The sequence below is a fragment of the Gopherus evgoodei genome, chromosome 23, assembly GCF_007399415.2.
Source record: "Gopherus evgoodei ecotype Sinaloan lineage chromosome 23, rGopEvg1_v1.p, whole genome shotgun sequence".
NCBI classification, from domain to species: Eukaryota; Metazoa; Chordata; order Testudines; family Testudinidae; genus Gopherus; species Gopherus evgoodei.
In genome coordinates, this window is record NC_044344.1 from 815,428 (window position 1) to 841,257 (window position 25,830).

Here is a 25,830-nt window from a genome sequence, read left to right on the forward strand (position 1 = left end):
ATGTCAACTTTTTATAGGGACAGTCCCGATTTTGGGGTCTTTTTCTTATATAGGCGCCTATTACCACCCATCCCCGTCCCAACTTTTCACATTTGCTGTCTGGTCACTCTACCCAAAACACACACACACACCTCCCCCACCCATAGCATCTGCCCCACTACCCTGACACCCCCATCTTCCCCCCAATGCCACCCACACGGACATCCAGGCATGACAAGCTGGGCCCAATGAGCTTTTAACACCGATGGAGCCGCAGGCAGAACCCCCACCCCAGGCCCTTGCTTGGGCATCCTGGCACGGCCGCACAGCTCACGCTGGCAGGCTCCAAACTCACTTCTTAACCCTACACCCACCGGGCCCCACAGCCTGCTGGAAAGAGACGCCTGAGCGGGGCCTAAAGGCTATTGGGCTCGTTTCACTCCATTTCATGCCGGGCGTTGTCGCCAGCCAGGGCTTCGTGAAGAGCTACACCGACCTGCCCGCTGCGCTAAGCAAAAACAGGACGCTCAGAAATGGGGTTCTCCCGCCCCATGGCTCTCACACGATCCTCATCTCCCTGCTCGTGCCCAGCCCCACAACACCGTAGATCCACAGTCGGCCCGGAGAACATGGGCAAGGACCGCGAGCAGCTCCCGAACACTTTAATTCCAATCAGAGCCTGATTAATCTACACGGAGCACATACATGGGCTCAGGCCCAGTCTCTGGGCGCCAACTGTCTCGTGTTCAGGTTAATGTCCCCGGAGGAGCTTCAGTCCGTGTCCTCCTCAAAAACAGCAAGTGCCTGCCCCCCCACTGGCACGTATCCCAGGGCATCCACCTCGCCCCCGCCTCGGCTGGGCTTCTGGAAGTGAATCTCCAGGGCGTCCCTCATGGCCTCCTCCTCCAAGATGTCCGGGATCCCCGACAGGAGCACGGTCTTGGCACAGACGGACGGACGGACCTAGGGGGAGAGAGCAGAGGCGTGACCCGGCAGAGCACGCTGCCTCCTGCTGGCACAGCCTGGTGTTGGCTGAGCTACGGGGAGAGCAGCCAGGGGAGAAGAGAGTCCGCTGCTGGGGATCTCAACTGATGGAATTAAACACCACAGAGACCCCCCTCGCCCCCACAAGAATTAGAGCAGGGTGTGACACAAGTCCTGGGCACAAAGGCACAAACCCTGCCTGCTGCTCGCTGAGCAAGCTCCAGCGCCTTGCTTAGCTCTGCACGGAGCCTCCTGCAGCAGCTGCCAGCTTCCCTAGGGGCAGGGTCCCTGCAGTGGCTAGTCTGACCCAGCAGCAGGGAGCACTGGGAATGCAGAGCGGGGGTTCCCCAGTTGGCTCCTCCTCGCTGTGTCTAGCCGCACCCGAATGTTGTTGTTCTCTGTATTTCCATGGGGCTGGGAGCCCAGGCATGGGCCAGGCCCCACTGTGCTCTGTGCTGTACAGACAGACCAGAGACAGCCCCTGCCCCACAGAGCTGTCTGCCTCTGTCCCGCTCACGCTCTTGGCCACCAACCCTTTCAGCTGCCTTGTGCCTTCAGCCTCCAGGGCGAGCGAGCACTGGAGCATGCAGAGGGTGGGGTGGGGATGCACACAGGCTTGTGCCCAGTGTACATAGGGGGGACAATGGGCACTGGGCTCACGCCCAGGGTGGGGATGGTGCTAGGGTCAGGAGTGGCTGTGTCAGCATGTGCTGGGACTTGGAAAGGGTGTTAGAATCAGTGCACATGGGGGGGGCACGGTCAGTGTACACTGGCGCTGGTGCGGAGGGGAGGGGTGTCAGGATCAGCGCACGCTGGGGGTGTGAGAGAGGAGGGGGCTCAGGGTCAGTGCACTCTGGGGGCGTGTGAGGGGAGGGGTGTCAGGGTCAGTGCACACTGGGGTCATGTGAGGGGAGGGGTGTCAGGGTCAGTGCACGCGGGGGGGGGTGAGGGGAGAGGGATCAGGGTCAGTGCACACTGGGGTCGTGTGAGGGGAAGGGGGTCAGAGTCAGTGCACGCTGGGGGTGTGTGAGGGGAGGGGTGTCAGGGTCAGTGCACACTGGGGTCGTGTGAGGGGAGGGGTGTCAGGGTCAGTGCACGCGGGGGGGGGGTGAGGGGAGAGGGATCAGGGTCAGTGCACACTGGGGTCGTGTGAGGGGAAGGGGGTCAGAGTCAGTGCACGCTGGGGGTGTGTGAGGGGAGGGGGCCCAGGGTCAGTGCACACTGGGGGTGTGTGGTCAGTGCACACTGGGGGTGTGTGAGAGGAGGAGGCTCAGGGTCAGTGCACTCTGGGGGCGTGTGAGGGGAGGGGTGTCAGGGTCAGTGCACACTGGGGTCATGTGAGGGGAGGGGTGTCAGGGTCAGTGCACGCGGGGGGGGGTGAGGGGAGAGGGATCAGGGTCAGTGCACACTGGGGTCGTGTGAGGAGAGGGGTGTCAGGGTCAGTGCACGCTGGGGGTGTGTGAGGGGAGGGGGCCCAGGGTCAGTGCACTCTGGGGGTGTGTGAGGAGAGGGGTGTCAGGGTCAGTGCACGCGGGGGGGGGTGAGGGGAGGGGTGTCAGGGTCAGTGCACACTGGGGTCGTGTGAGGGGAAGGGGGTCAGAGTCAGTGCACGCTGGGGGTGTGTGAGGGGAGGGGGCCCAGGGTCAGTGCACACTGGGGGTGTGTGAGGGGAGGGGTGTCAGGGTCAGTGCACGCGGGGGGGGGGTGAGGGGAGGGGTGTCAGGGTCAGTGCACGCTGGGGTCGTGTGAGGGGAGGGGTGTCAGGGTCAGTGCACGCTGGGGGTGTGTGAGGGGAGGGGTGTCAGGGTCAGTGCACGCGGGGGGGGGTGAGGGGAGGGGTGTCAGGGTCAGTGCACACTGGGGTCGTGTGAGGAGAGGGGTGTCAGGGTCAGTGCACGCTGGGGGTGTGTGAGGGGAGGGGGCCCAGGGTCAGTGCACTCTGGGGGTGTGTGGTCAGTGCACACTGGGGTCGTGCAAGGGGGGTCAGGGTCAGTGCACACTGGGGCTCGTATGGGGGTGCAGTCAGTGTATGCTGAGGCTTGGGGTGCCAGTGTATGCTGGAGCTGGAGGGGAGGGGTGTGTGGTCAGTGCACACTGGGGGTGTGTGAGGGGAGGGGTGTCAGGGTCAGTGCACACTGGGGTCATGTGAGGGGAGGGGTGTCAGGGTCAGTGCACTCTGGGGGCGTGTGAGGGGAGGGGTGTCAGGGTCAGTGCACACTGGGGTCATGTGAGGGGAGGGGGCCCAGGGTCAGTGCACGCGGGGGGGGTGTGAGGGGAGGGGTGTCAGGGTCAGTGCACACTGGGGTTGTGTGAGGGGAGGGGTGTCAGGGTCAGTGCACACTGGGGTCGTGTGAGGGGAGGGGTGTCAGGGTCAGTGCACGCTGGGGGTGTGTGGTCAGTGCACACTGGGGTCGTGTGAGGGGAGGGGTGTCAGGGTCAGTGCATGCTGGGGGTGTGTGAGGGGAGGGGTGTCAGGGTCAGTGCACACTGGGGTCGTGTGAGGAGAGGGGGCTCAGGGTCAGTGCACGCTGGGGGTGTGTGGTCAGTGCACACTGGGGTCGTGTGAGGGGAGGGGTGTCAGGCACAGTGGGGATCCTGAGGGACAGCTCAGTGGTTTGAGCATTGGCCTGCTAAACCCAGGGTTGTGAGTTCAATCCTTGAGGGGGCCATTTGGGGGTTGGTCCTGCTTTGAGCAGGGGGTTGGACTAGATGATCTCCTGAGGTCCTTTCCAACCCTAATAATCTATGATTCAGTGCACACTGGGGTCGTGTGAGGGGAGGGGTGTCAGGGTCAGTGCACACTGGGGTCGTGTGAGGGGAGGGGTGTCAGGGTCAGTGCACGCTGGGGTCGTGTGAGGGGTATCAGGATCAGTGCACGCTGGGGGTGTGTGAGGGGAGGGGGCCCAGGGTCAGTGCACACTGGGGGCGTGTGAGGGGAGGGGTGTCAGGGTCAGTGCACTCTGGGGTCGTGTGAGGGGAGGGGTGTCAGGGTCAGTGCACACTGGGGTCGTGTGAGGGGAGGGGTGTCAGGGTCAGTGCACGCTAGGGGGGTGTAGTCAGTGCACACTGGGGCTCACACGTGGCCGGGGTGGCACCAGAGCGCGCTGGGAGCACGCTGGGAGCGCGCTGGGGCTTGCAACCCCTACCTGAAGGTCTGTGATCTGTCCACTCATGTAGGGCGTCACTTTGAGTTCGTACGTCTGCTTCCCAATGGGGACTTGGATGCGTCCTTTCTTCATTAGCTGCTCTGCCACTGCCGAGTGAAGAGAGAAGCCCTGAGCTCCTGCTCCCACCCCCAGGCTGAGCCTTTCCCCAGGGCCAGGGGGGCAAAAGTGGCCGCTCAGGCTCCAGCACTGGCCCCTGCAGCATCTGCCCAAGCACACACCAGGAACCCTGTGCCTAGCCCAGTGCAGCCTCTGGAAACCAGGACCCACTCCCGGCTCACTTGGGCTGACGCACAGAGGGACATCAGTCTGCTGCAGGGAGCTGTCCCCTCCCTGCAATGAGAGCTCCTGGGCCCCCCACCCCAGCTCTCGGCATCTCCCCCACGTACCTCCATCTTGCACAAAGGTCAGCACAACGTGCCCAGAATCACTCAGGAGCTCCCGCTGCTCCACCTCACCGCCCCCATTCTTCTTCTTGCTGAAGAACAGCTCCAGCTTGTCCAGCAGCTGCTCCTCAGAGAGATCCAGGCAGGGGAGGCTGGACAGCAGGATGCACCTGTCACTCAGCTTCAGCTCAATCTACGGGGCAGGTACCAGGCCATCATGGCTCCAGCCTGGAGAGAGGGGGCCGGGGCTGCCCGGGACATGGCAGGAGGCAGGCACAGGGAGCTTCCTGCCCCCGGCCGCCAATGGGGGGGCTTTGTGCTGGGACTGAGCACAGCTCGGCTACCCTGAGAACAGGCAGCAGCAGGGCACATGGCCCTGCAGGATGTGGGGAGGCTGCCCGCCCCTGCCGGGCACACTCCCCCCGCGAGAGACTCCTCGCCCCTGCCGGACACAGCCCAGCCCTCCAGCGAGCGAGAGGCTCCCCACCCCTACTGGGCACAGCCCAGCCCCCCAGCGTGCGAGAGGCTCCCCGCTGGGTACAGCCCAGCACCCTCAGCCTGTGAAGGCTCCCTGCTGGGCATAGCCCAGCCTCCCCCTCGTGCGAGAGGCTCCCTGCCAGGCACAGCCCAGCCCCCCAGTGTGCAAGAGGCTCCTTGCCCCTGCCGGGCACAGCCCAGCCCCCCAGTGTGCGAGAGGCTCCCCGCTGGGCACAGCCCAGCCCCCCCCCCAGCATGCGAGAGGCTCCCCGCCCCTGACGGGCACTGCCCAGCTCCCTGGCGTGTGAAAGGCTCCCCGCTGGGTACAGCCCAGCCCCCTCAGCCTGTGAAGGCTCCCTGCTGGGCATAGCCCAGCCCCCCAGCGTGCGAGAGGCTCCCTGCCAGGCACAGCCCAGCCCCCCAGCGAGCGAGAGGCTCCTCGCCCCTGCCGGACACAGCCCAGCCCAGCCCTCCAGTGTGCAAGAGGCTCCCCACCCCTAGTAGGCACAGCCCAGCCCCCCCCAGCATGCGAGAGGCTCCCCGCCCCAACGGGCACTGCCCAGCCCCCTGGCGTGCGAGAGGCTGCGGCACTGACTCCCTGGCAGCTGGGCCTCACCTCCAGGGCTGAGGGCAGCAGCAGCTCCATCGGCTCAGCCTGCACTCGCACCCGGCCCTCGCACCCTGCACTCTCATCCAGCTTCACCTCGTGCTGCTTGATCTCTAGGATCCTCTGGGCAACTGCAAACAGGAGAAACCAGTCAGGCCTGGGGAGCGCCAGGCAGGCAGCTCTGGGGCGGGATGGGCCAGGACCAAGCCAGGCAGGGAATCCTCCCAGGAGGGCTGGGCCATGGGGCACGTGAGGCTCTGCAGCGTGGTGGTGGGAGACAGTCTGGCAAAGCAAAGGGCAGCAGGGCTCCAAGCCACAGCAGATCCTTGGCAAGGGGAATGCTGGGGCCTCACGCCCCGGCCAGTCACCTCTGAGGGAGGGACCGCAAGCAGGTGCCAGGCTGCACATCTTAGCCAGTGTGTGTGGAGCTGGGCATCCCCCCAGTCTAGGCGCTGACCAGAGGCAGGCTGGCCTGCAGCAACACACCTACCCTCTGGCTCCTCGAAGGTGAGGAGGGCAGAGCCCCCAGGTAGTGCACGCTGGATCCGAGGGGCGACCACCAGTGCGTTCACGTCCTCGGCCTCCGTCACGTGTCCCTTAAACAACATCTCTCTGTCCGGCAGGCAGGGCGGTGCCTGGGGAAAGCATGCCGGGAAGCATGAGGGAGTGCTGTGCCCAGGGAGGGGAGGGAGGAGACAGCTGGGGCCCATCCCCACCAGCCCCCACCTGAGAGCCTGCAGCTCAGCTCCCCACATGGTGTCGCTCCTAGGGTGCTGGGTCTCTAAAGCCTGGAAGGCTGCCGCCAGAGCACCCCAGGCCGGGGCCCCGTCTGACCTCCCAACCTACGCCGGGTTGGGATCAAGGCAGGAGCCCTGCAAGGGGACAACCAGCCACAGCACACTGAGGATTTCTGAAGGGCGCTCTCCCCAGAGGCGGCGCCAAGCCCAGCGCCGGGGGGCGTTGTGCTGCGGGAGGCATTTTCCCAGCCGAGATGTCTCCTCTCACAAGAGCCACTAGCAGGCTGTTGCACCCTCCCCTCCGAGCAGCAGAACGGGAGTCGAGCTCACTCACCACAACCTGCCCCACAGACCCACCTGATCAGCCCTCGACAGGCCCAGGGCTCCCCCAGTGACAATCACCAGATATGTGCGGTGGGCTGGAGGCCCTGCTAAGAACTTCCTCACCTTAGCTTGCTCCTCCCAAGCCACTCTCCTCTCCTCCAGCTCCTTTTCGAGCTTCTGCTTTTCCTGAAGCAACTTGTCCCTTTCCGCCTTTGCCAGGCAAAGTTCCTTCAGGAAGGAAGGAAAAGCTAAATCAGAGAGGAGGGGAGAGCAGCTCTGCCCCTGGACCCCTCATGATTCCAGCCCTGCCCGTCCCTCACCAGCTCTGCTACAGCCCCTGCTACCCCAGCCCTGCCCGTCCCCCACCCAGCCCTGCTACAGCCCCTGCTACCCCAGCCCTGCCCGTCCCTCACCCAGCTCTGCTATTCCCCCACACCCACCCACAGCCCTCTGCTATCCCAGCCCTGCCCGTCCCTCACCCAGCCCTGCTATTCCCCCACACCCACCCACAGCCCCCTGCTATCCCAGCCCTGCCCGTCCCTCACCCAGCTCTGCTATTCCCCCACACCCACCCACAGCCCCTGCTACCCCAGCCCTGCTCATCCCTCACCCAGCTCTGCTATTCCCCCACACCCACCCACAGCCCCTGCTACCCCAGCCCTGCTCATCCCTCACCCAGCTCTGCTATTGCCTCCCACCCACCGCCCCTGCTACCCCAGCCCTGCCCGTCCCCCACCCAGCCCTACTACAGCCCCTGCTACCCTAGCCCTGCCCGTCCCCCACCCAGCCCTGCTACAGCCCCTGCTACCCCAGCCCCGCCCGTCCCCCACCCAGCCCTACTACAGCCCCTGCTACCCTAGCCCTGCCCGTCCCCCACCCAGCCCTGCTACAGCCCCTGCTACCCCAGTCCTGCCCGTCCCTCACCCAGCCCTGCTATTCCCTCCCACCCGCCCGCAGCCCCTGCTACCCCAGCCCTGCCCGTCCCTCACCAGCTCTGCTATTCCCCCACACCCACCCACAGCCCCTGCTTCCCCAGTCCTGCCCGTCCCCCACCCAGCTCTGCTATTCCCCCACACCCACCCACAGCCCCTGCTTCCCCAGTCCTGCCCGTCCCCCACCCAGCTCTGCTATTCCCCCACACCCACCCACAGCCCCTGCTTCCCCAGTCCTGCCCGTCCCCCACCCAGCTCTGCTATTCCCCCACACCCACCCACAGCCCCCTGCTACCCCAGCCCTGGGACTTCGCTGAGCAGAGGCGGCCAGTTGTGCCAGACTGTGCTGCAGTTCTGTGATATGTTCACTAGACTCAGATTAAATGCATCCTGGGATGGTGGGCTGCAAAGGGTCTATTCCTAGGAACCTGCCTGGTAGGAAGGCTCCAGCTCCCTGCTCGGAGATTTCTCTTTCTCCAGTTTCCCACGAAGGTGTTCGGCTTCTCTCTGGACAAATTGTCTCTTCTGCTCAGCGGCTTCCTTCGCCATCCCCAGCTCTAGCTGGTCTTGTTCCAGCGCCTGACAGCGTTCCTGGGAGAGGCACCGTAGGGAACATCAGGGTCCCCTGGGCTGCTCTGCAGAGGCTACCCCGTCCCCACTGCCACTTCAATCCCACAGAATCCCAGTCTATCCCATGCGGGTGCGCAACGGGGCACACCTCCACCCAGGCACTATCAGCCCGGAATCATCTGGGTGTGGACCTCCATGACCCACACACTGCGGCGGGAACTGGTAGGCGCATACTGAGCCCCTGCCCCATCCCGCCATCGAGGCGCATGGAAAAAAGCCGCTCAACATGCAGTGCCTGAGCAGGGACCCACCTTGTACTTCTCAATCTCCTGCTGCAGGAGTTCGGGTGTCATCTTGGGGGAGCTGTTCTCCAGTGTGAGCTCATCAGGCAGACGAACAAAGGACTCCTGAAAGCCAAGAGAGGGGAGTGACCCCAGAGCCCACAAGCTATATCATGGGGCAGCCCGGGCCACGGGCCATGCCAGTCACGATCTGCACGTGAGCTCTCTAGCTCCACCAGCACCAGAATTGAACGTGGGCGGAGCCAGAGGGATGGAGGTGGAGCCAGAATCCGCATGGGGGTTGGGAAGGAACATTCCTGCTGGACTCAGGCTGTTCCTTTGCCCTGTGTGGTCTCCAGCTCCCCGCACTCAGGGCTCATCTAGACTCAAAGTGCTGCAGCTGGGCTGCTGTAGCACTTCAGTGAAGATACTGCCCACGCGGACAGGAGGGGTAATGCACCTCGAAGAGGTGGCCGGGCGATGGGAGAGCGCTGTCTACACCAGGGGTTAGGTCGAGTGAGCTGCGTCACTCGGAGGGGTGGATTTTTCACACCCCTGAGCAACGGAGTTATACAACCCTAATTTCCTAGTGAAGACCAGGCCTCAAACAACCAACTTCCTGGCACCCCACCCCCGGGAAATGTTGTTCTCAGGTTAGTTTCCACTTTGGCTTTCAAAAGCCCAGGACAGGGATTGAATCGCCTGGTGCCCAGTTACCTCTTCTGAATCTGTCATTGTGTCGCAGATACCTGAGGAGAGAAAGCACCAAAGTGTCAGAATCTGGCATCAAAATCAACCCCCCCCCTCGTATCTCCCCCAACAGCATCACGCTGAGCATTGGCTAGTCACGCAGGGAGACCCGAGCACACACTGGTCTCCGGGCCCTGGGCCTTCCGGACTGGCCAATCACTGCAGCGTGGAGCGTTTTCCAAGTTCGGGGGGGTGAGGAGGCTTGGGGTGACAGATGAGCACTCACCCCATGGTCTCCACAGGTCACTCTGATCTGATTGTGCCCCCCATCAGGACTGGCCCTGCCCTTCACCTGCAGGTGCCCAGAAACCCCAGGGAGTGACACGAGACAGTCTAAAGGGAGGATTGGCTCCTAAATGTCAGGCTGTGACCAGTTCCCGGGTGGGGGGCAAATAGGCCCTGTTCCCGTGGGGCTGGTGCCCAGTCCCCAGGACTGCAAAACCCCAGGGTGGGAGGGAATCCCTGGAACGGAGCACAAAGGGGCTCCCCTGGTCACCCCAGACAGGGACTTGGGGAGGCAGCGCCCCTGGGGCACCCAGGCAGAAAACAATGAGGGAGGGTCTCTGCCAGACCCTAGGGAGGGGGCACAGAGCCACCCCCGAGTGGGGAGTACACTGGGAGACCTGCAAAAAGAAGTGCACTGTACAACCCCCTCACACCCAGGGCTGGGCCTAGGCCAAGGAGCAGCCCCCCAACACCCTAGGGGACCCAGGACATGCAATGCCTCCCCCCCAGAACTCCGCGGGCTCGGAGCAGGGCGCGCCCCCCATGCGGAATTTGCAGCCCCTCTCACCGACCCAGGCTCCTGCAGCGGCGCGGCCGCTCCCGGCCCCTCTTTCACTTTCGTTTCCCGGCCGCCTAGTGCTCCGCCCAGCCCGAGACCCGCCTGCTAGCAGCCCAGCCCCGCAGCCTCGGCCAGAGGCAGAGCCCGGCGCGTTTCCCAGGGCAAGGACAGCCCCCCGTCCCCAGCAGAGACCGCACCAGGGCCAGTCTGCACGGGAACAGGGCACTGACTCCGCAGCAAACGCGTCCACACGGGGGTAAAGCTGGGATTTAACCAGAGCTACCCCCCACCCCCGTGCAAACAAGGCTCAGGAGTGATGGGCACGCCTGGAAGTTCATTTCGGTCTTGGGCTGGGACCCTGCCCTCAGCAAGGAGCAGGGTAACTGCACCAGCAGACTCTGCTGCATGGTGTCATTTAGCAAGCACCTGCATGCAGGCCCTTACTAACCGAGCACCAACGGTCACCCTTACACCTCGAGGGGGGAGCATTAAAAAAACTGGGCCAAGGCAAAGCTTTGTGATTCAGGGAGGGAGAATGTGTCTTGCTGAAACACTCATCCCTTCCCAGCAGTGGGATCCTGGCAAGGATCAAACTTCCTGGTCTAACCTCATGCAGGGTATAGTGAGCCTGAGTCTCTGTCGGGGGAGACCAGAGGCTTATTTGTCTCTAACTCCTCAGTTCCTGCTCTTCACTTTCCCAAAGGCACCTCCAATAAGTCATGTGCACAATAAACCCTCTAAATTACCTCTACTTGCTGCTGAGCTCACCCCACCTTCATTTAGCTTCTGCTCCCACAGGTGAATGTTGCAGATGGAGACTATTTGAATCAAACAAAGTTGCCCCTTTCACCATAAAGACCAGTATGTAGCAAAGGCAATTGGAAAAAAATGACACCCCACCCCACCCCCCGCTGAATGCATCAGTCCCATTTCTTAGCCAAAGAACCAAAGCCAGCTGGAATAGCAGGACCCCGAATCATTTCTCTCCCCATGAGTGACCATAATTCACATTCAGGGCATTTTAGACTACCCAGCCTCCATTGGAAAGGTGGAGCAGCTTTGTCATCTGCTCTCAACATTGTGTGGGGAAGGCATCAGATACAGAGAACTCTTAGGGCAGTTCTCCAAAGCTATCTCGGTTCGTATTTAATTCCATTTAATGCTCCATGAATCCCTTCCTGGCTGGCGTGGACTGTAATTACCCCTGCAAGTCATCTAATCGAAGCACAGAGCAAGTGATGTTTACACTGCAAAGCCAGATGCTTCGCACCAGGGAACAAAATGTTTTTAATACATATTTATTGATGCAGCCATGTTACAAGTTTAGAATCGCAGCTTCTGGAAGAACCACTTATTCTTGCCAGTCTTGTATCTGAAAGAAAGGCACAAACCACACATTAGGGAGCACTTGGCACCAGTGTCCCGAACGAGCCTCAGCCCAAGCTTCAGGCCTGCTGAAGCTCACATCTGCCCAGCCTGAGCTGGGCTCTGGAGCAGCCAACACCTCCCTCCCCCAAACCTTCAGGGAGAAAACTCATGTGGGACTCTTCATCCTCATTCGCTTGGGTTAAACCCACTAGTGAGAATCTGTCCCTGTGGCACGTCAGCCTGGCCACACAGGTCCCATAACAGAGAGCCCAGCTCATCATCTTGGCTGGAGAGCACCATGAAAGCAGGGAGTTCAGCTCCTTGTGAAAAGGGAGCCACCTCACTGCTGTGCAGGACTCCTGTGGCCACATCAGCAGCACTACAGGAAGCTGGGGCGAGCTTCCTAGTAGGCATGACAGGCCTTTGGAAGGAGGAAAGCAAAGGAAAAATGCCACCCCCTGCACCAAATCCTGGGCCAGGGCCTCAGCAGAGGGGAATAACCCCAGAACGTAAAACTGCATCTGCCTGGACAGAACTAGCTTCTCTGGCTGCTGGGTTAAGTGCAACATGGAGATTTGTGCCCCAAACCGAGTTAAAGGAGGCCTACAATTTCCTCTTTAACCCTTTATAGTCAGCAAGACGACAGGGGACAAGGGCAGAAACTCTTGGCAGTCGCAGGTATTTCACAACTTCAAAGTCAACATGACATCTGCACAGCCCCAAGCCAGAGGTGAGCCAGAACGGATACAGCAGCATAAGCCTGCTGCTAGCACAGGAGCCAAGGCAGTGAGGATGGCGGTAGAAGCCAATACTCCCTCCGCAGATGCTGGCTTCTCTTGAGGGGGATGCTAGTCATAATTCCTTCCTTTGAAGGGCAGGCTCTGAAATAGGCCACTGAGAAGGCAAATCAATCAGCCTCAAGCCTGGACACACTGGAGTCATGTACCTAGGGAAGGGAATCCAGTGACATGCACCTAACAGGTAACTAAGGAACAGGATGTCAGGAGACCAAAATTAGGAAACAGCCTCTTCAAGGCCCTAGCTGTTCTTACTCCTCCCCTTTCTCTCCCCCTTCCCCCACAGCAAGGTTGTTCCCTGCAGTATGTTCACAGGTGCTTGTGCAAGTGCAGTATTAAACCTTGTTAACACAACACATTGCTTTGCAAGAATCCTGCTCCCACTAGAATGCAACCTCCTTAGGGATGGAAGAGTGCACACTGAAGGACAGGAAGTGACAAACTATACATATCCAGCTGAAAAGGTAGGAGAACTTTATGTCAAGGAGGGAAGTATGTAAATATTAATTTAGGATGAGGCCTGGTGTTAATTTACAGTTAATGCAAGGGATCTTAACATCCTCAAGCAGCCAGACCCTCAGTTACTGTCACTGCAGGGCCAGCACAGCCCCGTTCAGGAGCATGCTAGGACATCAGTGCTATATGAACCTGGTGTTTCTTGGGGTTTCCCAGCCAACAGCTGTCAGGCTGGACACACTTCACTTGAGAACGAGAACAAGCTGGGGGACTTGGTTGCAGGTTTCAATGACTCAGAAACTAAAGTATTAACAGATTCCTACAGTTCATTAAAGGAGTGAAAAAAAATAACAAGCAGCTGGGGGAGGGAGACAAGTTTCCAACTCACCTTTCCTCAAATTTCACCTTGGCTTCGCGCCTTGCCTTGCGTTTCAGTGCAGGGTCCCTGAACACATCTTTATTGACAACGGTTTTGTCCAGAGGAATATCAACAGAATACCTGAGAGGGAACAGCAGACAAACATCCCAAAGATGGGCTATACCCACATGCCCGGATGCTAGATAGCTAGCCTGAGTCTGGCTAGACAGTACACTTCTGCCAGCCCACAGAATGGTGGCTGTTAAAACACACCTAAAAGACAGACTCAGGCCAGCACCCATAATGACCCAGGAGTTCTCAAGCACTCTGAGCCAGTAGATGGTGAGAGAGGTGCCAAGTAGCCTTGCTTTGCCCTCACTGTGCACTCAGCAGCACACAATAGAAGTGGGGAAGGGAAGGTCAGTGACAGTATCATGAAATGCTGGGTCTGCTAGAATCCCCAATACTCAGCTCTTTCTATTACACTGTCCATCAGTAGATCTCAAAGTCCCTTACCAAGGAGATCCATATCGTTATTACAAATCCTCTTCAGAGATTACAGGAGGAAGTTTGTGTCTCCAGCCAAAAATAAATAAATATGAAAGGCCTAAATAATGGCCAATGCCACAAGAGATGCATTTCTGGACAACAGAATTTGCCAACCGACTTCTCCCACAGTGAGAGTGCCAGTCTGAATCCTGATGATAAAGGGATGGGGAAGATCATGAATGTCCCACCCCAACTTTTGAATCCTCCAAGATAATTATCACTGGCCACCCAAGTCAGCATCCTGCAAATCGATTCCCTTGAGCTGCATAAGGACATAACTGAGGAAATCTCAGAGAAGCAGGTTTCTAGGCTTTACCAAAGAGAAAATCTGCTTTTGCCATGTTGAAGGTAACTAAAGTAGTTTACTAGTTCTATTATAGCTGTACCTCAGTGAGCCCCGAGCCTGCTCACCTGGTGGGCATTAGATGGTTGTAGTTATAAACCTTCACAAAAGATTTGATCTTGGATCTCTTCGCTATCTTCTTTTTTCCCATTGCAGCAGTTACCTTCCGTGGGTACCGATCGATACCAGCCACCAGGGCGTGGCTATACGGTCGGTCTGAGGTGCCATCATCAATGTTCTGAAACACACAGGAGACCTATTAGCAACGCACAGAAACCTGGATTCTGGGAGGTCACCACAGATTCTTCTACCTTTTGAACAGAAAACCTGCTATAGCCTAATGAGTTTAAGGCACTGGAGAGAGAAAGACAAATGGCAGGGTGCACAGAACCCAAACGAAAATCCTCTGCTATGGGAGCAGATCTAAAGCCCCATGCCACAAAAAGCAGCACTAAGGGAAGCCCCCAGAATGCTCACGCTGTATTCCACAGAATTGTTAGAGGCGTCTCTTCTGCAGGTGTGCAACTCCCATGAATACAAGACATACGCAACAACCTCAAACTATCTAGCTCTAGGAGTTAATATTTCTAGGCACCTCCTCCCAGCCAGACAAGCAGCATATGGATGACAGGTTTCCAGATGCTCCTAGGTAACACAGAGAAAGCAGATGTCTAATTACCTTATGTGCTTATCCAACCCTTGTCACTGTAAGATCCGACTGCCTCACAATCTTTAACGTATTTATCCTCACAATTCTCCTGTGAGATAGCAGTGCTATTATGCCCATTTACAGGTGAGAAACTGAGGCACAGAGGTTATCCCTTCATGGCTCCCGGTGGGCTGGATTCCCAGCACAGGCAGACAGACGCATGCCAGCTCTGCTCAAGCGAATGTGCGGAAGATAACAGTGTGGACATAGCTGCATAGGCTGCAATTCAGGCAGAATCACACCACCAGCTGCACCCAGAGGCAGTAAGCGACTTGCCCAAGGTCCAAAAGCAAGCATGCGACACAGCAGCAAATTGGCCCTGGGTCTCCCAAATCCTCGATTAGTGCCTAACCACTAGACAATGCTTCATATCCTGGTGCAGCACAAATGTTTGTGCACTGGCCTTTCTGTGACTCACTCAGCAAACGTTAAGTAACCCTCACAACTCTCACTGAACACACATGGCAACTAAGGCCCACAGAGGTTGATTTAAACCACACAGGGATTAAGTGACAACTAAGATTAGAACCCATAAATCCCCAATCTCATGTTCGGAACAGGGCCTCTCGCTAGAACGCAGATGTCACAGACAACTGTGAGAGTGGTGAGAGCCTATGGCTCTTAGGGTGACCCATGTTTAGTTCGTGAACCCCCAGATCTGTAGGTGCACATCCCAGGCGAAGCCCACCACGCTGGCAGCCCTCTGCTTTTCAACAGCACCCAGAAAGGTGGGGGCAGTGGGCTGCAACCCCCTGGTTCCTGCAGGCGGGGCACGGGGAGCGTCTGGCCCAGGGTGAAGCCCCCCAGCAGGCGATTTACCTTCACGATGACGGCTTTCCGCCCCGAGTAGCGCCCAGCCAGGACAAGCACCACCTTCCCGGGCTTCATGAACTTCCCCATCTCTGCCGGGGGAAACAGGCGTTAGGAACCAGGCGGCAGCCCAGGAACCCCAGGATGGGCCTGCCCCGCCCCAGGGACCGCCAGCATCCTGCCCCCACGGGGCTCCCCTGCGCCCCGGCCCGGGCCGGAACATCCCCCGTGCCAGCCCCGCCCCACCACCCCAGGGACCGCCAGCATCCTGCCCCCACGGGGCTCCCCTGCGCCCCGGCCCGGGCCCCGCCCGGAACATCCCCCGCGCCAGCCCCGCCTCGCCCCAGGGACCGCCAGCATCCTGCCCCCACGGGGCTCCCCTGCGCCCCGGCCCGGAACATCCCCCGCGCCAGCCCCGCCCCGGCAGAGAACGCAGCGGCCCCCGCGCCCGCCCCCCGCGCCAAGCGCCCCCCGCCAGCCCCTCCAGCCCGCGGATGGCGGCCGATATCACCCCCCCCCCCCAGCACTCACCGAGACTCCAGCTCTGACGGCGCCCAAACCGGAAAAGGAAGGAGCTAGCGCTCCGCCGACCTTTCACCCCGCGATTCCGGTCACCTGACTTCCGCTTCCTCCCGCCCAAGGCCACGGCGCACGCGCAGGATGAGGGCGGGTTAGCGGGGCGGAAGAGCCCCAAGGTCCCTTCCCTTCCCTTGGCTGCCGCTGGCCGGGGCGGGCCTGGCCCTAGGAGAGCGGGAGCTCAGCGCTCCTCTCCAGAGCGGCCCTGCTCTCCCCGTGCAGATGATACAGCGCCGAGCACCGGCTCGGCTCCCTGGCTGGAGGGGGCAGCTCCGCACCCCCGTGCACATGTCCGTGCGTTTAAAGGGATGTGCGGTGCTACACAGCTGCCCCCAGCCCTTGGTCACCGGTTGGAGCCTTGCCCTCAAAAAGGAGGAGATTTTGAGTGTATTTATCTCCCCCCTGCGGTCATGTAAACCACCATCACCGGGAACCAAACCAGGGACCCTTACAGACCAACATTTCACGTGCACCTCCCTGCCCCCCACCTGCACAAAATGGAAAAGTATTTTCCCCACTCCATGTTTTTTCCGTTTGTCCGTGGAGGCATTATTCCAGATAGCCATGGAAATTTTAAAATTGAGAATCCTTTCAAATCCAGCCCTGAAGGCCAAGGTAGCCTCTTCCTTGCCACCCACAGAGCATATATGAAATGGCTGCACTTGATCATCCAGAAGTTTTGGTTTTTCCTATTAAGACATCATCTGACTCGTGTGGTGCCCATTTGTGTCCTTATTGACTCCAGTTTTTAGTTCCCAACCTATTCAGTTCTGTTCCTAAATATGGTGCAGCATACAAGCTATAAAGGTAAGGACTGTAGGTATGAACTGAAGATTCAAAGTCTAGAAGGAATGAGAGGGTGCATTAACAGTTTATCTATTAATGTACAAATAGATAATACAACATACACAAACCACTAGACTTATTATCAGTAATATATATTGTACTCTCCACAACATAAATACATTCATCCTATTGCACATATGCAGAGACCTAAAATCAGAACAAAATCAACATCAGAAATAAAGCAGATATCTGAACAATTAGGGTACAACACATTTCTCCAGCACAGCACTGTAAATACAAAAGGGAGTGAAGAATTAGAAAAATCCAAAGACAAGATGCTTTATGGAACCATTTAGGGCTCCAGAAAAGCCTTTCCAGCAATCAAACACTTTAACTGTGAACTTATTTGTAACTGCCACAGATTTGACAAAAGCGTGCAGATTTCAGACAAAAAATAGCCAAACCAGAATGAGGAATGTTCCATGGAAATTATTCTTGAATTAAATCTTGCCTCTCCAGCTAATCTTAATGTGGTTGGTCATAAGTATTTCTATAATTTGTTGTCCAGGAAGACAAGTAGTTTATCTGAATAAATCAGCTTGGACTTTTTCACCCTTAGACAAGCCTCTGAAAATACATAAACAGTTTCATATCTGAAGGGTACAACATGAAAAGAGTTTCCACATATGTAAGTGTCACTGCTGCTGGTTTTCATTATATTTCAGTAAACTATTTCTGCATTAAAAACATGTGGAGGAATGTGTTACTAACCACTAAGTCTTCATCAAAGAAACTAACACCCTCCTTACAGTGTTCTATACATTTCACTCTGCTCCAAACACACAAATAATTTTAGGAATACAGTTAAGAGGTGGGGGAGACACAGATTCTGGTCTCTCTGAAGTTAGTGGCAGTTTGTCATGGACTTCAATGACAGCAGATGGGTCCCAGTGCTCGATGGCCAAAATCTGTGGTGTCAGTCTATGAAATTCTAGATGTTTCCCCAAAGAATAGTTTCAATGCTTTTTAGACAGAAATAAGATGAAACCAACAACCCTATTGCACCAAACTGTGCGTGCAACTGAGGGGAACTGGCAGTAAGGAAACGTTCCTTTTCAAGCTTCAAAGGCAGCTACTATGAACAGTGGTACAAAAAAACCCCAACCATGACAGCCCCATTTCTAGCTACTAAATGTACAATTGGAGTGGTCACTCCCAACTCATCCCCCATGTGTCTGAGACTTGGATGTTGCTGTTTTGCAGGAAGCTGAAGGGAAACCTGGCACTACTGTTTCCAAAATAAATCCACTCCCTGCCACTCAGGGCATCACTGATGCCTGTACAAAGGAGACCACACTCTCCCCTCAGCTCTATTCCACTCAAACCCTCAGTTCTCTTTTGATGCCAGAAGTGATTTTTCTCATGCAGCCTAAATGCCATGTGGATTACTACTTCAACAGCGCTGACTGATTTGACTGCAGACCTACCTGTCACCAGTGCAGGAAGCTTTGCCCTCAGACCAGCAGAAAATGCTCAATTACACAATAATCAAATACACTGGATGTAGAAAGTTGCTGGCCAAAAGATACTGACCACAGAAGTGCTTTTAGGAATTACATTGGGAATATTAGAAATCTGTAGCTACTGCAATGTAATTCTACAAGGAGCCATATGAGCAATGGTTCCTGCAGCACAGGAGCTAATAATTAACTCAACTTAAACACAGTAACTGGACAAGGGAAAATTTGTTTACAGTTGTGAAACCAATGCACCTGCAACAAAACCCTGGCCTGATGGTGTTCAGGGCTTTGACCAAAGCTCCAAGAGGGAGCTGAGATTCTTACACAATGCACCTGAATGCTCAATCCAGTCACGTGTCACCACATAGTCCAAAGAATGTGTCAATGTCTGGATCTTTGCGGCCACTAATCCTCCAAGATACAAACCAACAGGCACCAGAGCAGAAATTGTTCCCAGGCCTCCTGTACATTCAAAATCTACATAAATGTGGGGGAGGGGATGTCTGACTCCACCACTGGGCATGTTACATCAAGCCTAAGCAGCAGAAGTAAGATACATCTGTCAAAAAGCCTCACACAGCCCTGTGTGAAACAGCAAACTGCCACAAGTGACATCTTTCAGACTAAAAATTTTGGGGGCTGAGCATGCAGCCACAGCATAGGAACCGCTTCCACCGAACTCCACAAAAGCTGCTCTGATGCATTGGCTGTAAAATCAGGCCCTTTTTTATTGCATTTCAGACGTGGTTCACGCCTAATGCATGCGATAGTGGCAAGGCACCAACAGATGGGGTGCAGCAGCTCTGTTGTTAGCTGCATTAGCACAGGCCTGGGTGAGGCAGTGCACAACCCAACAGCTGCAGCATTTCCTCCCAGGCAGTCTTGTAAGCGAGGTTTCCAGTGTCAAGACACTACATTGCTACCCTAATAGCCACAATCAGCTTCAAAGGGGACAAGTTTGGTCACAAACAGTGCTGCTCCTCTAAGCTAGTAAGTTAATGCATTCCTTCTGGGGCAAGGGGGCTGATCCGGAAAGGACACATCAAAAGGCATCTCTGATGTTTTTCAGCTGCCGGACAGCCAGGTCAACAGGAAGGCTGAACTTTAAGTTGCTCAGGCGGCTGAGAATGTTGAGTGCACTCTCAAAGCCTGTGTTAGCCATGTAGCTCCAGGGCTGATAATGAGACTGTATCAGAGCCCCAGATTTGCAGATCAGATTCACCCAGGAGACCAGACGCTGTTCATTTAATGCCATGCACACCAGGGCTTTCAGTTCAGAGTCTGCACTGCGCTTGAATGGATCATGTTCTGAGAGGACAGTGTGAATAGCTGTCAACAGGCTCTGCTTGGGGGTAACAGTGATGCCCCCCGTCACAGGAAGGGCAAAAGACTGGGAGAGTTTGCGCGCGGGGGACTCCACGAAGGCACGGCCATTCTTGGTGTTGTAATACTTCACAAAGAGTTCCCAGGGGTGCATGGTCTGTGGCGACGAGGTAAATGCAGGAATCAGGCATGCAATGGGTGCCAACACCAAGCTCATCCCTTGAGAAGAGGCATAGAGCCCATGAGCCATCAGGTCTCGTATAGCAATGGTCAGCTCCTTCCGCACAGCCAAAGTCAGCTCATCTCTCGCTCCTAAGGAGACATCCTGCATGCTGGAGTAGCTGAGCACATGATCCTGGTGCTGGTACTTCAGTGCCAGCTGCCTCACTTGGTCTACAGACAGTTCCAGTTTCTTAATTAAGGGAGAATAGTCCTTATTGGCCTGGTCCTTCTGCCAGAGGGTGCGGGGGATCTGACCAGTAGCACAGCCAAACTGACTGACAGCGAATATCTGCAACACAGCAAGCATGCGACGCATAAGGTGCAGGCCTGTTTCTCGCATCTTTCTGGCATCCTCTGGGTTCACTGGTTAGGGAAAAGGAGAAATGCTGTCATTAGAGAATCAGATTTATCTCTGCTTGTTCCTATATACAGGGAGCTCATCAGCCACTCTACTAGGGGGTGCTTTTGCTCTGGTGCTGCTGGCTGGGTGATTCATGCTGCTTTGCTCAAGAGAGAGTGGCAGCTTCTCAGCACTCAATCAAACTGGAAAATGGGGCATCAGATATTCATGTGTCCCATTCTTAAACTGCCTGATCCACCTTAAATCACGTGGCAGCGAATGAATCCTATGATGGATGCTATTTTAGCAGGCACAAGTGACCAAAACAGAATTAAGATTTCTAGTGAGGGGAGAGGGTGTTCCAGACACAGATTTGTGGATATCCCAGTATCAGAAGGATAATTACAGGGTGCCAGAAGCTTTTGTGGAAGGAAGTTGCTGATAGGCAAGGAACTAGTTGTCTCATAGAATAAACTGGCGTGCTCAGTTCAGAACCTGGGACCAAATCAAGCTCTTAAGTGGGTGGTCTCATTGTAATCTATAAGGAACAACAGCTCCACCAGTCAGTGATTTCTGCTGATGAAGAGTCCAGGATGAGAAAAGCTTGAGTGGTGAAGGCCAAGATTGAGCTGCTTTGCTAAAGGTACAGCATGTCAGGAAAGACTGCACAGTACCTTGTTTGCATTATGTCTGATGCTAGATAATTATCAGAAGCTCCTCATATTTGTGAGCTCCAAGTTAAAGAGCGATCCTATCCCTCAGTGATGTGTTGGTGCACATTCACTGTACAATCACACTGGCCAACAGGGAAAGGTAAGAGTTCAAACATGAGGTTTCTGGCTTATTGTCTGGATCAATGAAAGGGAAAGGGAAATCACCACTAGCAGCGGAAAAGCAACGCTGAATTTAGGAAGTAATGGGACACCAGTTCCTGCAGCTTGGAAGCCAGCTGGCCAACAAAAGGAGAACCAACAAGAGCCAAATACATGTAAATTGCCCACCTCTGTTATTCCTTGGAGGCAGCCTGGCATTTGGTTTATAGGGGCCACTTCCATGCTTTCTGCCTGAACATTCACAATGTCCATCTTCCACCTGGCCGGGACTTCCAACTTCATCTAGAATGAGAAATCCACAATGACAACAGTTCGTTATTTTGCATCCCTATGTCAGCTGGAAGATTTAGGCTACATATCACAGACTGTAAGTCAGTATTGCCTCATATTCCTCTACACATGGGTGACCATTCTGCCTCTCAGCATCACACCCATCAGTGTCCCAGGTTCTCCACATACTATCACCTCGCCATGGAGAGGTCTGTGCTACTCTATGCCCAGATTCTGCCCTACTGAGGTCTGCACCCTTCCTCTCACTAATTCAAGCCATGCTGTACCCAAGATGTCCCTGCTGTACCAACGAGCAGCTCTCCTGACTGTCTAAGCAAAACCCAGCACTGACCCTGAATGAAGCTGATGAACATCTCCAGGTCCCGTATTTGCGTCTTCAGCTGTTCCACTAGCTGCTCCTTCACTCTTGCAGGATTGACAATCTGGGCAACAGCCACATCCACCTGCTGCCGCAGCTCCTCGGGGGACAGCGATGCAATATCCTCATTCAGGTTCATATCCAGCTTCTTTATTAACTCCTCTATAATCACCTGCAGAACATTACCCATAATGAGTGGCATGATCTCATGTGGCCCTCCCACCTGTGGAGCCAGAATGCTGCTTTCACTTACCCACTAGTTATTTTGGGGTGAAGCCAGTCCGGACTTTATTATATCCACTAACAGTAAACTGAAGTAGTCCCTATGGATTATATTCATGGATGCAGACTTATGATGTTGTATTACAGCTGCCTGAATCAGCACTGGCCACATGCTAGTGTTCTGAGAGAGGCACTAGCTGGTGTTAAGAAAGGGCACTGGCAGAGGATCCGTAGGCCTTACCCGCTGTCTCTCCATGACCATGGACTGGGGCAGTGAATCGTAGCTGCCCTCCTGGTAAGCGAAGGTCTCCAAGTCATCTAGCTGCGTTTTGAGCTGCATGATTAGCTCTCGCTGCTTCTCCTTCCGGGCCTCGATTCGCTCCTGATTCTCCCGCCCACCCTGAAACGAGTTTATTGGAAAAGAAATTGAACACTCCACTGATAGCCCTGGAGATAGGATTGTTACACCAGGGATGTCTGGAAGTTAACCTTACAGCCATGTCACTAGTGAGTTCTGTTCACCCTCACCTGCAGGCTTTCAATGAGATGAAATTCTAGCCCAGTCACCACTATACAAAAGCAGCATTTCTGCAGGCATCTTGCGCCCCCTACTCTAGTCTCCCTAGCTAGAAACCTCAGCAAGTAGAGAACTTTGCTGTAAACAGCCGGACGATGATCATGTCTCATAGCCACTTCTGGAGTTCTTACACATCTCAGAGTGAAGCAGCAACCTGACGCCATGCCCTACAAAGCAGAGAAGAACCATGGCTCCGTGCACTTGTATACACTAACATCGCACAAAATCCTTCTTTAGCTCTCTCATGGTAAGTGCTGGGCTCCAAAAAGACAAGAGGTCTGGGCATTGCTTTTGGATACAGCGGCATTAGGTGTGCATGTGCTTTGCCAACCACAGAAGGCTACCCCCAGTTTCAGCCCCCAGATCTTTCCTATAACATATTACTATCACAAACTGCATGGCACTTTATCTTGGTATAACCTGAAGGGGATTTCAGGAATAGGTTTTCTGGATAATGCACTCAAATTGTACATCAGTGAAACAAATGCAACCCATTATTTCTCAATCAAAAGGTAGATTTATATTGAAAGTGGCACTTACCAAGGCCTCCAGGTATTAAGCATGAGAATAAAAAGCAGAAATATTCAATTACATTCTAAATTAGATTTGGGTTTGCGTTTTTCCCCCCCAAATAAAGTAGCTGAAATGTTATTTATTTAAATAAAACCTCATTATCTCACAGACGTTTGGGATCCTTCTGAATTACACACAAAGCCAATTAAGTACCAAGACCACAAACCCCATCCCTGCTCCTGAATGAAAATCAAGGGTAATAAATGTCCCAAGCAAATGTTAGAACTGCCCTAACTTCAATCTAGACTCTGCAAGCAGTACTAATGCCTACAGGCAGAATGAGAAAGACCAAGAGAGTTCAGCCAAGAGCCAGAATTCATTCTGCTCACTGTCCTCACCACTGCTGGCACAAGGTTAAACTGGAGCATTTGAAAACTGCAGATGGGCAGGAAATTGCCACTGGACATAGGTTTGGTGTATGAGACTGGAGTGGGGCTGAAAGCCTTTTAACAGCATCTTATTTAAAACTGATTAATTGCAAAGTAGCAGATTGACCAATGAAGGTACAGATGAAGCATCTTTGCTTCTGTGAGTAGCTCAAAGTCCCTGCCCTGCTGTTTTTGGAGATGTAATAGCTGCTAAGCAGGTTTTAGTAACATTAAAAAAAAAAAAAAAGGAAATGGCAATCATCCAGATTTCCCATGTGCAAAAAGGCAGCAACATTCCCAGTTAACCTCCCTGTCCCTCTCCCCTTCTTCTCCAGTGTGAGCGGGCCCCTTGCACAGGGCTTCCTCATGAGCTGGTAGCAGGGGCCTTGGCTAGACCCAGCACCCTAATGCAGGCCCAGGCATAATTAGCTATGATACACCTTGTTCATTGTGCTTGAGGAAAAGATAGAGAGGGGTGGGGAACAGTAAATACAATTTATCTGTACAGATGTAAGATCAAATGAGGAAGGTCAACTTCCGCTGTTCTGATGTTAGTGGAAAGGGAACTAATGCAGGAGGCTAATATGCGGGTTACAGTAAGGTATTAATACTGTGTAGAAACCAAACATCATCAGCGATCTAAGTGCAGTATCACTTCAGCTTCCTTCACATGGCTATTGCTGGACACACTTGTACCTTCTCATTTTAACTGGGCATTTCATGGCTGAAGTTCAAATGTGAACTTTCATAGTAAGTGACTCTCCAGACTGGGAAACCATCCAGTTGAATATCAGAGGGTAGCCGTGTTAGTCTGGATCTGTAAAAGCAGCAAAGAATCCTGTGGCACCTTATAGACTAACAGACGTTTTGGAGCATGAGCTTTCGTGGGTGAATACCCACTTCCTCAGATGCATCTGAGGAAGTGGGTATTCACCCACGAAAGCTCATGCTCCAAAACGTCTGTTAGTCTATAAGGTGCCACAGGATTCTTTGCTGCTCATCCAGTTGAAGAAAACTCTGTGTAGCTGAGTCTAGCTATAGTTGTGCCTAAGCTAAACAGCCCTTTAGCCCAAGGACAGATCAGTCCAGAGCATGGGCATTAACAGTCTAGCCCCACGTACACAGGTTGGATTAAACCATTTTATTAAATCAGTCCTGGATTTTGGGTCTTTTGACCTTGAATCAGTTCCTTATTCAGAAAATCATGTACTGCAAGCAGTGCCATTCCACTTCTGCAGGGTGTGACAATGGTGTACCTAGCATCCGTGACTCATGAGAATAACATGCTCAATAAAGCAGAGAGTGAAAGACTGAAGCACTAGGCAGCATGACAGAAAACAGTGATTCTGAATTTTACTGAATTCTCCCCTGTATCTTTCTCCTCTGAGAAGGGCCATCGGTATCAGTCCTTCTGGGGGGATCTCTGCTACAAAGGCACAGCTACAGCTATGCCCCTGCAGCGTAGAGAACAAGTGTGTGTCACTGCTGTAAATCCTCCCCCTGGAGAGAGAGTCAGTCAGTCAGTCGCTGTTCTAATCTAAGGGAACTCCAGTCACCTGGAGGTCCATGTCTGCCTGAACATCTGTTCAGAGAGAAATCGCGAAGGCCTAACTGAGGAAGAAGGTGCGAGGACAGAGCCACTTCAAGCACTGGGTTGGTGTTGTGTGCGCAGCCAGTCGGACGCCCCCCCGCAGTTTGTGGGGGTGTCACACACGGCAGGGGAGGGAAAGGCCTTTAAGAACAACACGAAAGCCTGGTTGTAAACTGACGGGGGGAGGGGGTGAACTCCTGCTCGGCCCCTGCCCAGCTGAGCCCCCCCCTGGCTCCAGCGAGCCCCGCCCCAGCCCGCCCGGCCGCACTCACCGGGGCCTCCCCGAGCCCGTCCCCCAGCGCGGCCGGGCAGCCGCGGAAGGCGAAGTCCTCGAGGTCGCGCAGGAGCCGCTGCTGCTCGGCCGGCCCGGCCCGCGCCACCTGGCGGAGCCGGAACTGCACCTGGGCGAAGTGCGAGACCAGCGCCAGCAGGGCCCCGTGCAGGCGGCGGCGCTCGGCGCGGAGCCGCGGCAGCGAGCGGGGCGAGCCCCCCGGCGAGCCCGGCCCGCCCGGGTCCCCGGCCTCCGCCTCGTCCGCCTCCGCCTCCGCCACCGCCCCCACCGGGGCCCAGCGCTCCCCGGGGCCCAGCGCCCCGCCCTCCGCCTCCATGGCCCGGCGGCGCCGCTAGCGGGGCCGCTCCGCCGCCATCTTCCCGGAAGCGCCGCCGGTCCCCCAGGGGGCGGGGCGAAGCAGCGCCGCTTCCGGGAAACGGGGCGGCGCTTGGAACATTTCAAATGGGCGGGGCCCGTGGTGTGGGCGGGGCTTACCCGGGTTACTGTTGGGACATGTGCTCCTGGCCCCGCCCCCTCCCCGGGCCAATGCCCCGCGCGCCCCCAGCGCACCGCTCCCCCTGCCCCGGGCCCGGCCCGCCACGTGCCCGCTGGGA

General features: G+C 55.6%; 3 protein-coding genes and 1 long non-coding RNA gene across 10 annotated transcripts; 1 reads left to right on the plus strand and 3 right to left on the minus strand.

Annotated features, from left to right (window-relative positions):
- Window positions 1-623: 623 nt before the first annotated feature.
- On the minus strand, window positions 624-10,076 carry IFI35 (interferon induced protein 35). 6 transcript variants are annotated; one of them, XM_030541157.1, is made up of 10 exons: window positions 9,989-10,076; window positions 9,144-9,189; window positions 8,472-8,567; window positions 8,023-8,181; window positions 6,782-6,886; window positions 6,088-6,232; window positions 5,607-5,728; window positions 4,517-4,706; window positions 4,110-4,216; window positions 624-942 (listed from the first exon to the last, which is right to left on the minus strand). In XM_030541157.1, the coding sequence occupies exons 2-10, from the start codon at window positions 9,174-9,176 to the stop codon at window positions 751-753; spliced, it is 1,149 nt and encodes a 382-aa protein (XP_030397017.1). In that variant the 5' UTR covers window positions 9,177-9,189; window positions 9,989-10,076; the 3' UTR covers window positions 624-750. The 6 variants fall into 6 exon arrangements, with proteins under 6 accessions (XP_030397017.1, XP_030397012.1, XP_030397013.1 ...); XM_030541152.1 differs by having other exon boundaries at window positions 9,159-9,190; window positions 9,989-10,065; XM_030541153.1 differs by having other exon boundaries at window positions 9,159-9,190; window positions 9,985-10,002.
- On the plus strand, window positions 1,806-2,619 carry LOC115638972. 2 transcript variants are annotated; one of them, XR_003997551.1, is made up of 4 exons: window positions 1,806-1,879; window positions 1,920-2,042; window positions 2,084-2,312; window positions 2,353-2,619. It is a non-coding gene; the product is annotated as an uncharacterized LOC115638972 (long non-coding RNA). The 2 variants fall into 2 exon arrangements; XR_003997550.1 differs by having other exon boundaries at window positions 2,084-2,619.
- A 1,181-nt stretch (window positions 10,077-11,257) lies between the features above and the next one.
- On the minus strand, window positions 11,258-15,994 carry RPL27 (ribosomal protein L27). The gene is made up of 5 exons (XM_030541172.1): window positions 15,897-15,994; window positions 15,375-15,457; window positions 13,915-14,084; window positions 12,985-13,095; window positions 11,258-11,347 (listed from the first exon to the last, which is right to left on the minus strand). Exons 2-5 carry the CDS (start codon window positions 15,453-15,455, stop codon window positions 11,299-11,301), a joined length of 411 nt encoding a protein of 136 aa, XP_030397032.1. The 5' UTR covers window positions 15,456-15,457; window positions 15,897-15,994; the 3' UTR covers window positions 11,258-11,298.
- A 799-nt stretch (window positions 15,995-16,793) lies between these two features.
- RUNDC1 (RUN domain containing 1) lies at window positions 16,794-25,553 on the minus strand. Its single transcript, XM_030541149.1, has 5 exons — window positions 25,218-25,553; window positions 22,078-22,236; window positions 21,588-21,786; window positions 21,134-21,247; window positions 16,794-20,155 (listed from the first exon to the last, which is right to left on the minus strand). Exons 1-5 carry the CDS (start codon window positions 25,551-25,553, stop codon window positions 19,290-19,292), a joined length of 1,674 nt encoding a protein of 557 aa, XP_030397009.1. The 3' UTR covers window positions 16,794-19,289.
- Between the last annotated feature and the right edge of the window lie 277 nt (window positions 25,554-25,830).